Genomic DNA, 16,740 nt, shown 5'->3' on the forward strand with positions numbered 1-16,740 from the left:
GAAGATAACAGTATGCATAAAGAAAGATGCATGATACGTTAGGTGGATTGTTCACATAAGTAAATATATTAAGGATGAGAGAAGAGAGTTAAAAATAGACCCAGGGAGAATAGAAAATCCTATGGTGGTGAATTGGAATTGTAGGTATCGGTTTTAACTTATATTTTCCATTATATATATAAGTAGAAATAAATATAGATGTAAAGTGTAGGGATATACACACACACACACACACACACACACACACACACACACACACGTGACCCTTGAACAGTGAGGGTGGGGGCTGGGGCACCGGCCCTCCGAGCAGTCAGAAATCTGCCTGTAACTTTTACGGTTGGCCTTCCCCTCCAAAGTTCTGTGTTCACGGATTCAACCAACCCTGAATCCTGTAGGACATACATAGTGAAAAAAATCTGCGTATAGATGGACCTGCACAGTTCAAAGCCCTGTTGCTCAAGCGTCAACTCTGTGTATGTATAATTATATATGTAGTTCTATGGTTTTTTTTTTTTTTTTTTTTTTTTTTTGCGATACGCCGGCCTCTCACTGTTGTGGCCTCTCCCGTTGCGGAGCACAGGCTCCGGACATGCAGGCTCAGCGGCCATGGCTCACGGGCCCAGCCGCTGTGCAGCATGTGGGATCCTTCCGGACCGGGGCACAAACCCGTGTCCCCTGCATCGGCAGGTGGACTCTCAACCACTGCGCCCAGTTATATGTATTTTTTATATTCATTTATATAATAATATACACACATTTTCTAGATCTTTCCGCTAAGAATGAGGGCCTGGGAGCAGCAACACCCTGATAGCATTGAGCACATCTAGTATACCCATGTAAGTATGAAGGTGAGGTAGTTCCCTGAAAGGGATAGATGGGTTCTTTTTCCACAGGAAAGGATGCTGGCTGGCAACAATGAATGATGATCAATGTAGGAGGCAATATATGCACACTGATTTTTTCATCTTAATATGGGGATTTCTTAGGCTGTTACATTTAGAAATACAGGCTTAAGCATATTATTTACAAATGGAAGGGGAACCAGTAGCCTTAAATTTAGACTATGTACCTTTCAGATAGAGGAGGTGAAAGAAAAAAGAAGTTAATATGTTTATGTCTTCCTGTCCATCACACCGAAGAACAATGTTAGTTCCTAACGTGGGCCCATTCCCCTTTCTTACACTTTTATAAATCTTCCCAATGATCCTAATGAACCTCCCAAAATTGTGATAAAAGTTAGGGATCCTTACATTTCACATTTGCCAGTGACAGGTTTGAACTTAGAGTTGTTAGAATTTGTTCAAGTTTTGAGAAGAAAATACCTGACCTTAAAAAATTCTCCATAAAGCCATTTACCTGACAGATACTTCTCATGTTCTAGGCTAGGAGTTATGAATCCTTCACTTTTTCTTTTCATGCTAGAAAAAATTAACATGCCAGAAGTAACTCAAATAGCAATTTCTGTATTAATAAATCTGCACCCTCTAAACAGCTCCTATTCTTGCCCTGTAGGGAAAATACAGCTTTCAGGGCTTGAGTCCTGTGACATTCTATCATTATTTATAGTATGAATCAAAATCTAATGTTTTTCTTGAGAGGGGCTGTATTATTTGTGGTACTTCTTTGGAGGCAGGGAATAAAACAGGTTTAGCTCATGTTACCTAAGCATCCCCTTGATTTGGCATTGTTCCTTGAAAGATAGGTTCATATGAACCCCAGATTTGATTTACCTCAGGGTGAAATACAAGCCTCTTGTATTCTGTGAATTAAAATGGCCCTTGTGCCTCCCTAAATACCCCTGGTTTTCAGTGGAATGTGAGCATTCTTGGTAAGAATAGTGCTAGATTCATATGCATCCATTGCTATGGCTGGATATTCAGTTACATGGTGTGCAGGCTTTATTCAGCCAAAAGCTGAAGTGGCTACTTATCTGTCACACAATGAAGTTCGCTGCCAATATTCATCCACATGATAAGGTCAGTAACTTTAATCGGATGGGACTCTAGCCCATATTCGATTAGGAAGAAAAGAAGTATGTTGCTCTTACTCTATTTTTGTATTTTTTATATTCCCTTTTTCCTTTTGTTAGGTTGAGACTTTCTGTCAATGAATAGTAATAAGAGTTGGTCATTTATTGCATGTCTACTTTAGTGAATGGTGTTAGGTACATTACATTAATTATCTCTAATCTTCAGAAGCTCTGAAAGAAAAAAAATATATATATATATATAAAATCTCCACTTTCAAGTTGAAGAAACTGAGATTGAAAGTAGATAAATAACCTCCCCAGGGTTTACATATGTGGTATGTTCTGGAACCAGAGTTTAAGCATAGGTGTTTCTGATTTTAGAGTTTGTATTTATTCCTTGACTTATCAAAGTAAACTTCATATGGATAGCTTAGGTTTAAACTGGAGTTCACCAGGGCCTTTTTGAACTGCAATTACTGTTGTATTCTTTGAGGAGTTCAATTTTTTTACATAAATACATTTCTAGATGAAATTATATTCTAAGATATTATTCATTTGTGAATGAAATTTCCTTATTTGAATTGACTAATATGGTGTGGAGACAAAGCATGAAATTTGAAGATTAAAGGCCTAGGTTTCTAGTCCCAATAATACATTTACCAGTCGTGAGGCCTTGGGAAAGTCACCTAATTTGCCTGAGCCTTGGCGTCTTCATTTTTCAAACAGGGATGGACAGTGTTTTTCAGAGGACTAAAAATGATCATGTACATGAAAGCATTTTGTAACATATGAGGTTATGGATACTATTAATATTAATGTAAAGAAGAAATTTCTTCTTAGACCATTCATCATTAAGTATCTATTGAGGGTACTTATCTAGAGGTGCTACGGATAAGATGGTGAATGGGTCGACAAGAACCCTGTCTCGGGATAGTGGCGCAGTGGTTAAGAATCCACGTGCCAATGCAGGGGACACAGGTTCGATCCCTGGTCCAGGGAGATCCCACATGCCACGGAGCAACTAAGCCTGTGCACCACAACTACTGAGCCTGTGCTCTAGAGCCCACGAGTCACAACGACTGAAGCCCTCGCGCCTAGAGCCTGTGCTCCACAACAAAGAGAATCCCCCACGATGAGAAGCCCGTGCACCACAACGAAGAGTAGCCCCCGCTAGCTGCAACTAGAGAAAGCCCATCTGCAGCAACGAAGACCCAGTGCAGCCAAAAATAAATTAATTAATAATAAAAAAAAGAAAAGAACCCTGTCTCATGAAGTTAATACTGTGCTTCTGCACTGTCCAGTATGATAGCTTCTAGCCACATATGGCTTTTTAAATTACTAAAATTAAATAAAACTTAAAATTTAGTTCCTCAGTCACACTAACTATATTTCAAGTGCACAATAGGTACATTTGGCTAGCAGCCACCATGTTGGACAGTACAGATATGGAACATTCCCATCATTACCAAAAGTTCTGTTGTAAATCTCTGCGTGGGAGAGACTTGTAATAAGTGATTTGAAGGAATAGTCAAATCAGAGAAAGCAATGTTTGGCCTAAAAACTTAGGGATAAGTAGGAATTTTCTAGATAATGTGGAGGTGGGGGAAGCATTTCAGAGGAATGAATGAATAGCATTTGCAAAGACACTGAAGCAGGAAGAGCGGGATTTAGATCCAGGAAGACCTCGTGCATACAGAGCCTGTGTGGCAAGACTAGCCCTACATGGGAGGAATCAGTCTTCCTTGATTGTAATAGGAGAAATAAGGGAGAGTATGGGTGAAGTGCTGATATCCTTGTAGATTTTGTTGCAGAAAGATTTTCTGGTTCCAGTAGCTTCTATTTTCTCTAAAAAATGTAAGTTCTTATGTGAAAGCAATGGGGAGAAAGGAATGGGTGGAGTTGTGAGGAGATTGAGCAATATATGAAGCAAGTCTTTGTAGGAGAGTGAGCAGACTAGACAAACGTATATTAGTAAGATTCTGAATCTGTAGTCATACCAGTCTTTTGCATGGTATGTCTATTTCTCAGTATCAAAAATGGAAAAGGCAGGCAGATGTTCACTAATCCAGCTAAATAAATTAATGTATACAAGGCACTGAGAGGGATGCCTGGCCCACTAAACAAACATTAGTGATTGTTACCATGGCTGGGGGTTAGCTGTAGGAGTAACAGAACAACAGAAAGGGAATGTAGCACACGTTTACAAGAAAGTGATTATAATGATGGCCTATGGAATCAATCATAGATAAAAATGGAAGTAAGGCAACAGGGAGATGATGCATAGGGGAAAGTGGAGAGATCTGGGAAAGTGACTGGTGAGTATCTGTTGGTAGGATACTCAAGCAAGTAAGTTGAAAGGAGAGGAAGATTGATCAAAGAGTAAGGTATGTGAAACAGAAGAAGTAAGGGCTTCAAAGAAATATTACATACATTCCCCTTACTAAAGAATCTTACGATCTAGGAAATATGTGTTATTCTTGGTGAAAAGGAAATAATTGCTGTATTGTCTAAATGACATCAGCAGTGGCAGGAAATCCCCAAATTGCCTGTAAATTGGAAAATGGAGAGTTTGATATTCTGAGAGTTTACAGTGCTTATAACATGGTATCCAAGGCTACCTTGAAGACTTAAATCAGAATATGAAAACCTGCTCAGGGTCTTATACTCATTTTCTCTGCCATCATACTCTCACCTTTCCCCATCTCCAATTCTGTTCTAGTTTAAGGGTCACGTGGAAACTGATGGCAGCAATTGCTCCAGCTAATCCTGTGAATGGACAGTACTGTCCTCTAGATCTATTTTGTGTCACAAGGACTAGATTGGTGTTTGTGAACATAGGATAATACCAGCCTTAGGAGTGGTTTGTTTTTCTTCCCCTTAGGTGCTCTATGAAGCAGTTTCTAACACAATAATGAAAGTAACTTTTGTTTAAAAATATTTAGGAAAATGAAATATTATAGCCTAATACATTCATGTCATTCTTCTCTTTCATTTTGTATCCAAGGCTTCAGCGATTAGCCAAAGATCTTCTAAAACAACTACAAGTACAAGACAGTGGCTCATGGGCAAACAATAAGGTTTCTGCTTTAGATCGTACCCTTGGTGAGGTCGCTAGAATATTGGAAAAAGAGGTATGTAACTAATCTCTGGCCTCTGGCCTTAATCTTTATGTTTCTTTCTTATTATGATGGGCTCTGGGGCTATAAGGCAGACTCTCAGTATATGTGTTTCTTCGGTGTTTCCAAAAGCTGGTCAACCATTGGTGGATATTTTTTCTTTTTGTTCTTAAGGATATCGAAGTTGTTTTTAGTTGTTTTAATTGAAGTCCTCTATGGCAAAAATATATTCTTTAGGTCATGGTTTTCTCAGTCATATTTCCTCCCACACAAACAACATGAAATTATTTTAAATGAAATCAGAGTAATAAAGATACACAGTTTTATGGCAGAAAATATAAAACTTTGAATTATAAAGCTCATATATCACAGATTTTCACAAAATACCAACTTCCTTCCTGTTTCCAATGGAAGATTTGGTAGTTTTCTTTAATGACTTAGAGTTAGTAAATGTTTCAGTGACAGTTTTAAAAATCCTTAATGATTTTTAAAGTATTCATTATTCACTATAGAAAAATTTAAATGTACAAAGAAGAAACAAAACTCCCTGTAATACCCACTATTGACATTTTATTGTATTTTTTCTAATCCTTTTACTGTACATTTTTTACATTATTTTATCTAACTCATTTTATCATAAATTTTTTCTCATATATTTTAAAATTCTTTTTTACTGAATGAACATATCACAATTTACACAATTTATATCACTTAGGTGGTTTCTAATTTTTCTACTTAAGGTAATAACTATCTTTATTAGCTGCATTTTTTTGTTTTCTGGGTTTAAAATGTATTATATAATATTTTATATATACAAAAGAATGTAGTGATAAAAATTACATAAATAAGTGAACAGCTGCAATCTCATGACCAACCTAAGAACTAGATTGATCCCAGTACATTTATGGTTCCCACTGTGTTCCTTCCTCACCCTATCCCCTTGCCTCTGCTCCCTCTGAGGGAAATACTGTACAGAATTAAAGGGGTATCCTTTCTTTGTTTTTTAAAAATAGTATTATTGCTTTATCACATAAATATATATTTAAATAATATATTATTTAGTTTTGTTTGTGTCTAACCTTTATAAAATATCACACTGCAGTCTTAACGTGATTTTTTTCAATCAAAATTATGGGTCTAAGTTTTATTTAAGCTTGTAAATGTAGCTGTTTTTCATTTATTTTCTCTGTTGTATAGTGAGTACTACATTGTGTTAGTAGTACATTTTTTTATATTGTTCTCCTGACAGTAGATGTTCATTTTTGGGATTGGATGTGTCTGTGTGGCAGGGGGAGAGGTAGAGAGAGAAGGGGCAATTCTGCTCAAACAATTCTTGTATCAGAGCAAGTGAACAAGAATTTCTCTAAAGCAGGGAGCCTCAGACTTCAGTCTGCATCAGAATCACCTAGAGGACTTGTTAAAACACCTTGGATTTCTGATTCAGTGGGTCTGGAGTGGGTCCCAAGAATCTGTATTTCTAATATGTTCCCAAGTGACACTGATGCTGCTGGTCCAGGGACTATACTTTGAGAATCAGTGCTCTACTCTAGGGGATATGCCTCATGGGTGGAATTACCAGGTTTTCAGTCATATGAATGATCAGCTTTACAAGATAGTGCTCAGCTGCATTTTGGCATCAGAAAATACAATCCTCTGTAGGAACTGAGAGCAGCATATTCACTGTGATATCATGGCAGAGCCACATAGAGTCAGTTCTTTTGTATAACATGTCCCTTTCAGAGTATGGGAGAGTTCAGAAGCTGTTAGTTGTCCAACATGTACTAGATGGAGTGTTTGGAGGTTTTATATACCTTGGAAAAATCTCTAATTATTTTAAAATTAGCAGATACTGATTTTTTTTTATAAAGGGTACTTATACTTTGAACTAAAAGGCACTTGCTTGAAGATACCACCATGTATACCATATCTCATGAATACTGTTTCAGACTGAAGTAATCACAAAATTTTTGAGCAAAAAGTAAAATGATCTGTATAAGAAAGGTATTCAGTATGGTATTTCAGTATGAAAATCTAAGTAAAGTTATTTCATTCACAAAGGGGCAATTTACTGATCCCTTATAATTTGAGGGAGAAAAATGTTGTCTGGCTCCCAGCCTAAATGATCTGTGTCAGGAACGTTGCTGCAAAGCTGTCCTCAGAGTATACACTGCAGGACCACCTAAGAGTCTAAACTTACCTACAAAAAGATCCTTTTGCAACTTTTATAACTAAAATCCTTTTTACCTAGCCAAGACAGACTAACTTTATGTGAACTTCTGTTCATAGAGTTATACGGACATTTCAGTGTAATTCAGCTGATGGTATTTATGATTTCAGTCTAGGAATTATAAATAACCATTCCTTTTTGTTTGGAAAACTGCCTGGAGTAACAAAATCATTAACACCAAAGCCAAGTACCCAGTGAAGGATTTGAAGACAGACTAGAAGTGATGGGGGTGGGGGTGGGGGACTGGTAGAACTTGGGCAAGCACTCACTGAGGAATGGTGAGAGATTAACCTTGAGGTCTTTGTCCTCTAATTTAGACCTCAACACACTGATGCTTTCTGTTACTGCTTTGACAGTTTCCTTAGGTAATTTTTCTGAAGTTCTGAGAAATGTTTTTAGGGCTAACAGGTTAAATGTGTGATGCACAAAAATGCTCTTGTCACAAAAGAGATTTGGAAACTGAGGAGACCTGGGTTTTGGAATACTTACTGTGTGTCTCACGTCCCTTCTGGCTTTTTGGGTTCTCTGATTCTGTTCAGAAATAAAACGTTTGTAAGCTTTCTTGCATGTATTATGCTTTTTAACAAACCGCAGCCACTTCTGTAAGGAATATGGTGATCTAGGGGACTTACACCAACTCTACCATCAAAAACATCTAAAAATTCTGGAAAAAATTTAAAAGTAATTTTCTTAAAAGCATCAAAGAGCTAAGGAGAAATAAAGAGTTATCAGGCCAAAGAAAAAGCAAGAGTTTAGACAGTTGTGCTTATAACTGAATGCCCCAAGAGTATTTGCCAGGCTGGCAAATGTGAATTACGATTTTGCAGGCCTCATGGTGTAGGGAGACAAAAGTAGAAGCCTAAGGGCTACCTAAGGTATGAAGTCTAATAGGAGATTTTCCCTTCGCCAAAACCACCATACCCTGCTCCCCGACATAATGGTGAACCCTCTCACCTGACCTCAGAGACTGCAAAGAAAGTGTCTCGGTATAGTGCAGAAGTTATAACCATAATCCAGCCCTGGAGTAGATTTGCAGTCCAAGTTCACATTACCTGTATTATATCAAATGGTGAATTGAGTTTAAAATAGTCCCAGATTGGTTAGTAGCATCCCCTAGAAACCTGGCAGAAGGAAATGCGAGTCCTAATTGGAAGAAGACACCTTTATCCTAGGCCTCAGGTAATTTCTGTCAAGTAATTTTATAAGAATGAGTAGCTGCAGTCAAAAAACAAGCACAAAAGTGGATAAGTCATTATGAGTAAGAGCAAGCAGAAACTGGAACTGCAAGGCTTTGTAAATACCAGTCACAGATCATAAAACTGTTCTTTTACGTGTTAAGGAAACAAAAGATAAGCTTGAAAATATTTAGTTATAGACCTAACAGCAGTGACAGAGGAGGTAACTCAGAATAGTCCTCTCACTGATGACAATGAATAAAGCTAGACAAAATACAAACTGGAACTGAATTGCTAATCAAGTAGTGAAGAATTACTGGTCCAAGATCTGGGAACATGGCAGGCATTTTGGGGCTGGATACAATTGGTGATCCAAAAGGGGCGGATGAGAAGCTGAGTAGTACTTTTGATATTATTGCAGAACTGGTGGGGAAAAATTGTTGGAGTCTAGGACTGTAAGTCATACGACAGTGGCCAAAAACCCATGTTTTGGGTTGGGACCTTAAAGGACTGAACTGTAAACAGGAAGTATGCCAGTCGTTGCACAGACAGCAGATAAATGGCAAATCATCTGGGTAGCTGGGAAAATCCCATCATTGGAAAAAGCAGTAAAGTGATCTTGAATTGCTAATACCCCCAGGTACCTAACAAAAGCAAATGGATAGTCTACTCTGGAGGAAGATAATAATCAACCTAAGTCTCAAATTACTTCAGCAAAATAATTTTCAAATATACTGTCTGACATAGAAAGATAATTAGGCGTATATAAGGCCAGACAACATGGATAAAAATCAATAGAAACAGGCCAATAGGGGCTCTAGAACTATGCTTATTATGTTCAATGATATAAGTATTAATTATTTTTTAAAGGTACAGCACATTTGAAAGAAAATAGAAGTTTTGGAACTGAATATTTTAGTAATTAAAATCAAGAAAACTGTAGGTGAGATAACAGCAGAATAAACCAGCTGGACAGGGAATTAGTATACTGTAAGGTAGGTCATAAGAAAGAATGCAGACTGAAACATGGAGAGAAGATGACATGGAAAACACAGAGAAGAGTGTAAGAGGCATATAATATATAGTGAAAATGCCTAATGTATGTATAGTTATTCAGAAGGAGAGTAGAGGAGTAGAAACATTATTTGAAGTCATCATCATTTAGAACTTTCTAAAAGTTCTAAATCAACCCACAGATTCATGAAGCCAAATGAAGCTCAAGCCAGATAAATAAAAAGAAATACACACCTACAGACATCATAGTGAAATTGGAGAAAATCATATTACAAGCCGATCTCATTCATGAACTTGGATTCAGATTTCCTAAACAAAATTTTGGCAAACCGAATCATGCAGTGTATTAAAAGAATAATATATAACAACAAAGTTGGATTTATTCAGGATATTCAAGTTCAGTTTAATGTTGGAAAATCAATCATAGCTTATATTAATAGAAGAAAAAAGAATAAAAAATGATCATCTCGAAAGATGCAGTAAAAACATTTGGTAAATTCAGCAGCCAAACAATTCATGATGGTAAACCAGGAATAGAATGGAATTTCCTTAATCTGACAAATTGTATCTCCAAAAAAAAAAACACATAGCTAACATCATAAGCTAATAAATAAGTTTAACAAGGCCACTAGATACAAGGAGAGTATAAAAAAATCAATTGTATTTATGATATCATCAAAATATTATATAGGAATAAATCTATCATGTTCATGGATTAGATTATTCATATCTCTTGCTTAAAGCTGCAGTAATTAAGAAAGTGCGCTGTTGGAGCAAAGATGGAGAAAAAGAAAAATGGAACACAATTAAAAACATAAATAGTCCTATTCAAATGTGTATGCTTGTTTATGTATGTATGGAAAAAGGAGGCACTGTAAAGCATTAGGGGAAAGTATGGCCTATTTTGTGAATTATGCTATAATGATTAAATATCCTTATTTTTAAAAAATGAAACTTGATCTTACCTCACATTATAAACAAAAAATTAATTCCAGATTGACCTAAATGTAAAAAGAAAAAAAAGCCTTTCGGAAATAAGAGAAGAATATCTTCTTGACTTTGGGGTTTTGCCTGGACAAAAAAAGACATTAACCATAAAGGGAAGTGTTGATAAATTTGCATTAAAATAGGAACTTCTATTCATCAAAAGACACCAGAAAAAAGAGTAGAAAGACAAGAGAACAGAATGGGAGAAGATCTTTATATGTACAACCCATGAAGAAGGGTATCCAGAGTATATAAGGAATTCCTACAAATTAATGAGGGAAAAAAAAAAAAACCTACCAACAACCCAGTAGGAAAATGATCAAGAGAATAGGCATTCCAAAAGGAGGAACTTACTCCCAATGCAGGGGACACAGGTTTGATCCCTGGTCGGGGAGCTAAGATCCCACATGCCGCACAGTGCAGCGGAAAAAAACCAAACCAAAACCAACCAAAAGGAGAAACTTAATTAGCCAATAAATAGATGCAAAGATAGTCAATCTCTTTATTAATCAGGAAAATCCAAATAAAAAACGCAGTGTGGTACTGTGATTCACCTATCACAATGGCAAAAATTAAACACTGAAAATACCAAGTATCAGCAAAGATCTAGAGCAATGGGAATGCTCATACACTGTTTGTGATAATATAAGTTGGTACTACAAGTTTATTTTTTTTAATTAATTTTTATTGGAGTATAGTTGATTTACAATGTTGTGTTAGTTTCTGCTGTACAGCAAAGTGAATCAGTTATACATATGCATATATCCACTCTTTTTTAGATTCTTTTCCCATATAGTTCATTATAGTATTGAGTAGAGTTTCCCTGTGCTATACAGTAGGTTCTTATTAGTTATCTACTTTATCAATATATATAGTAGGGTGTATATGTCAATCCCAGTCTCCCAATTTATCCACCCCTCCACTTTCCCCTTTGGTAACCATAAGTTTGTTTTCTATATCTGTGACTCTGTTTCTGTTTTATAGGTAAGTTTATTTGTACCATTTTTTTAGACTCCGCATGTAAGCGATATCATATGATATTTGTCTCTGTCTGACTTACTTCACTCAGTATGACAATCTCTAGGTCCATCCATGTTGCTGAAAATGGCATTATTTTGTTCTTTTTTATGGCTGAGTAATATTCCATCGTATATATGTACCACATCTTCTTTATCCATTCATCCGTTGATGGACATTTGAGTTGCTTCCATGTCCTGGCTATTGTAAGTAGTGCTGCAGTGAACCTTGGGGTGTACATATCTTTTTGAATTATGGTTTTCTCTGATGTATGCCCAGGATCAATTAAAGTTGAAGGCATGCATATCATATTTTACTTCTAGGTTTATACCCTAGAGAAATTAATGCATATATGCACCAGGAGACACGTACACAAATGTTCAATAGCAGCATTGTTTATAATTACCAAATATGGACGATAACCCAAGTATCCATCAACAGCTGAATATATTAATTATGGTATGTTCATGTAATGGAATATTGTTCAACAGTAAAAATGAATGGGGAGACGCAAGAGGGAGGAGATATGGGGATATATGCATATGTATAGCTGATTCACTTTGTTATAAAGCAGAAACTAACACACCACTGTAAAGCAATTATACTCCAATAAGGATGTTTAAAAAAAAATGGATGAACTACAGTTATGGGTAACAACATGAGTGTATCTAACAATGTGTAGTCACAAGTCGCCAAAATATATTTATATACTGTTACATTTCCAGTTACATAAACTTTAAGGATAGACAAAGGTAACATTATTCTTTTAGACTGTATACATAGGTGGTAAAACTATAAGGAAGATACGGAAAATATTTCTCGTCAAAATCAGGATAATGATTATCCAAAGAGGAGGGTGAATGGTATGATCAGGAAGATTTACCTAAGTGGCTTCTTGAGTGCTTCTAGTCTTCTTTTTTCTTGACCAGATGGTGATGTTATGTTCAAATTATAATTATTCTTTAAAATTGTACTAAATGTTTTCCTTTTTTTCTGTCTTAATGTATGTTTATGTTTCACAATATAATTAAAGTTCAAGTTAAAATAAATTGCTCCAAAGACACTTCTGTTGCAGAAATGTTTAATTACTTCAAATAAGAGTTTCTAAAACATTCTCATATATGCAAAGGCACTTTCATCATACTTGCCATTGTATTAAATTTGTTCTAAGTAAATGTGATTTGTATTTTTATTGACTTTCTCATTACTCTGCCATAATGAACATTACATTTAAGTTTGGATAGTAACAGCATCCCACAAGCTTTCTGTGGTTTATCAGTAACATGAGACATTTGTATGCTGTTACTATAAGTAAACACTTTAAGCAAATGGATTGGACGTGGATTTTGTCCAGTTGCCTTTCCTGACTTTTTTAGAATCCTGCCAAATTTAAATAGGGATTCAGCTGTGAATCTCTTGAACCTGAATGAGTAAACCACGTAGCTGACAGCATTCATAATTTAACTGAATTGAGATGTCAAATCACAATTGACTTTGTCATACCTATAGCAAACCCCATGGTGTTTTTGAAATTTATCTTGCAAAATTCCACCAACAAAAAACTGTGGAAGGTAGAAAGGTAGAAACCCTTCCTCACCCCACTCCCCTTTTTTCTGCTTTTTGTGGCTATTTAACACATGCCTAGAGAAGATAAACCACTAATCCCTAAGAGCTTTTTCAACCTAATTGTGTTCAGAAAATTGTGTCCAGGTCCTGGTAGACACTGTCTATCCTCCAAACCTCATGGTTGCACTAGGTTTTACTTCTCTTATTTTCAGCTGGAACTCTTCAGTTTGAGAGGAACTGGAAAACATTCAGTTGTAAGATCGTCTTATTTTGATCCCCTCACTGTGTTATCAATTTATGTAGTTGTTTCCTCGTAGCAGCTGACAAGTAACAGCATAGCTTGTATGACACCCATATTTTGTCAGAAGGTGACAAGTGTATCGTATTGCCCAAAGTAAAATGAAAATGTTTCTGATACCTTCTTCAACTAGCTTGCGTTAGACAATTAATATAAGGAAAATGGAATTAATTGTTATTTTAAGAATCATACAGAAATTTAATATGTATATGGTTTGTATTTTTTTAAAAGAAACAGTGAAGGAAAAGAAAGGAGGAAGTGTTTGTGTATTTTGTTTTAGATGTGGTTATATAGGTGTGCCCAATTGCCAAAAGTCATCAAACCAAATACTTAAATCTGTGCATTTTATGTAAACTATGTCTCAGTAAAAAAAAAAAAAAAATTAGATAATCATGATTCCAAAATAGTTTATATTATTTTTCAGATGCTGAGACTTGCCTTTATAAAAACACACTGTTTTAGTCATCTCGTGTGAGATCACTTATTGTGGCTTCTTTTTGAAGAGTGCTCTTTTAAAAGCAAATAAATTTGTTATAAAAACTCAGTGATGAATATTTGTACTGCTAGCTTATAGTAACTTTTTTTACACAACTTGTGATATTTTCTGATTAGGCACATTAACTCTTTGTAAACTCTTTTTAAATTCTTTTTAAAAAACCTCGTCTTAAAAAAAAAACCTCTTATGTAATACAGCACACAGAAATTTATGTAAAACACACTTGCACAGAAAAATGAATAATTATAACAGCAAGAAACCCCGGTGACTACTTGTTGAGAAATAGAACATTGCCAGCATCTCAAACCCTGCAACCCACCTACATTTATTTTGCCAATCATGCATTTCTCTTAATATTTGGATAAATTATTACTTTGACTTTTTGGAAACCACTTTTTAAAATTTTTCTGTATGGTTTTATTCCCTAAGGATCCATTCCTAAATAATATATGTTAGTTTAAACATGTCTAGTTTTGAACTTTATATAAATGGAATGCTACTCTCTGTACTTTTGTGTCTTGGCTTCTATCAAGTTTATGTATTTAAGAATTTATGTTGTGTAGAGGGTTTTTTCCATTGCTGTATGTACTGTGTCATTATATAAATTTGCCACAGTAGCACTTATCCATTTCACCATTGATGGAAATTTGGGTTGTTTTTATAAAAAATGTGCTTCTAAACATGTATTCTTGTACTCATGTGCAAGAATTTCCCTAGGGAGTGGAATTCCTGGGTTATAGGGTATGTGTACCTTTAAGTTTTCTTGATAATGCTGTATTGTTTTCCAAATAAGTTGTACCAAGCCACTCTACTGACAGCAGAGTATAAAAGTCCTGTTTCTTTCTCCTTTTCTAACAGTTGATGTTATCAGACTTTTAAATTTTTGCCAATCTTGTGGGTATGTAGTAGTAGCTTGCTGTAGTTTAATGTGCATCTCTATTAGCAGGTAGGTTTGGGCACCTATTCATATTGCTTGGCCATTTGAATTCTTCTCTTGTGACTTGCCTGTTCAAATCTTTTGCTCACTTTTCTGCTGATTTGTAGGAATTCTTTCTATGTTCTGGATACCAGTTCTAGGTTGAAGTGTATTAAAGATACCTATTTCTATTGCTCAGCTGTCTTTTTACTCTCTTTTGGTTCTTTTGATGAACAGTTCTTTTTTTTAAAACTGAAGTATAGTTTATATACAATATTATATAAGTTACAAGTGTACAATATAGTGATTCACAATTTTTAAAGGTTATACTCTATAGTTATTATAAAATATTGGCTATATTCCCTGTGTTGTACAATATATACTTGTAGCTTATTTTATACATAATAGCATGTACCTCTTAATCTACTACCACAATATGGTAGTGTCCCCCCGTCCTTCTCCCCACCGGTAACCACTGGTTTGTTCTCTATATCTGTGAGTTTGTTTCTTTTTTGTTTTATTCACTAGCTTGTTGTATTTTCTAGATTCCACATATAAGTGGTATCATATAGTATTTCTTAATTTTAGTGTGCAAAGAGTTATCAGTATTCTATGGTTAATAGTTTTTGCTCTTTATAAACTATTGTCCCATTCCTGAGTCAAGAAGTCTTTTTCTATATTTTATTCTTGAAGTTTTATAGTTTTGCCTTTACTTTTAGTTTATTAGCTGCCTGGAATTAATTTTTATGCTTATTGTAAGGTTTAATTTCATTTTTTTTTCCATCTGGGTGCTTAATTTTTTGAGCACCATTTATTGAAAAGACTAGTTTCCCCTACTGTTTTTTGGTGCCTCATCTGTCGTAAATCAAAGTTTTGTAGATATGTGAGTTTCTTCTAGCTTCTCTGTTTTAATTTATTCTCTCCCCAGTTGTCTCTGATACACTCTTAAAACTATCCATGAGATTCTTAATTTTAACCACAGTATTTAATTTTCTATGTCTAGAAAGCCTGTTTGCTCTTTTTCACACCTGCTATGACCTTTTTTTATAATTGCATGTTCTTTGCAGATATTTTCAAGCTTATTTTTTATTTATACACAGAAAACATTTTACAATCGATGTCTAATAACCTTAATATCTCACATCTTTCAGTGTGTGTTTTTGCACGTTCTTTCTTGTGATGTCTTGTTTCCTTTTTAACCTGTTAATTTTTCATTACATGCTGATAATTGTAATTGTTGAGAACTTTTGCATCTATACTCATAGGGGGTACTAGTCTAGAATTTCTTCTGATATCTTTGTCTAGCTGTATTATCAGGATGATACAGGCCTCATAGAATGAGATAAGAAGTGTTCTCTCTACTTCTGTGTTTTGGAATAATTTGAGAAGGATTGGTATTAATTCTTTAAATGTTTGGTAGAATTGACCAGTGAAACCATCTGGTTCGGGGCTTTTCTTTGTTGAGAGGTTTTTGATTACTGATTCAGTCTCTTTGCTTGTTAACAAATATAGTCCAGTTTTCTATTCCTTCTTAACTCAGTTTTAGTAGTTTGCATGTTTCTAGGAATTTGTCCATTTCATCTAGGTTATCTAACTTGCTGGCATATAATTGATCATAGTATGCTGTCATAATCCTTTTTATTTCTGTAAGGTCAATAGTAACATCCCCACTTTCATTTCTGATTTTAGTCATTTGAATCTTCTCTTTTTTCTTTAGTCTAGCTAAAGGTCTGTCAATGTTTTTGATCTTTTCAAAGAACCAACTTTGATTTCATTGATTTTTCTCTTTTACTTTTCTGTTCTCTATTTTGTTTATCACCACTCTAATCTTTATTTCTTTTAGTTTTGGGTTAGCTTTGAGCTTAGTTTGGTCTTCTTCTACTTCCTTCAAGTGTAAAGTTAAGTTATTGATTTGAGATCTTTGTTCTTTTTAAAGCAGATATTTACATCTATAAATTT

General features: G+C 35.1%; 1 protein-coding gene across 1 annotated transcript in view; it reads left to right on the plus strand.

Annotated features, from left to right (window-relative positions):
* The window catches only part of SCAPER (S-phase cyclin A associated protein in the ER), a 459,896-nt gene that overhangs the window by 229,485 nt on the left and 213,671 nt on the right, over positions 1–16,740 (plus strand). Inside the window, 1 exon segment of the mRNA XM_029238862.1 lies at positions 4,974–5,100. Within this exon segment, the coding sequence (XP_029094695.1) occupies positions 4,974–5,100 (127 nt within the window).

The sequence above is a fragment of the Monodon monoceros genome, unplaced genomic scaffold (genome assembly GCF_005190385.1).
Source record: "Monodon monoceros isolate NGI ecotype Baffin Bay Population unplaced genomic scaffold, NGI_Narwhal_1 Super_Scaffold_21, whole genome shotgun sequence".
NCBI classification, from domain to species: Eukaryota; Metazoa; Chordata; class Mammalia; order Artiodactyla; family Monodontidae; genus Monodon; species Monodon monoceros.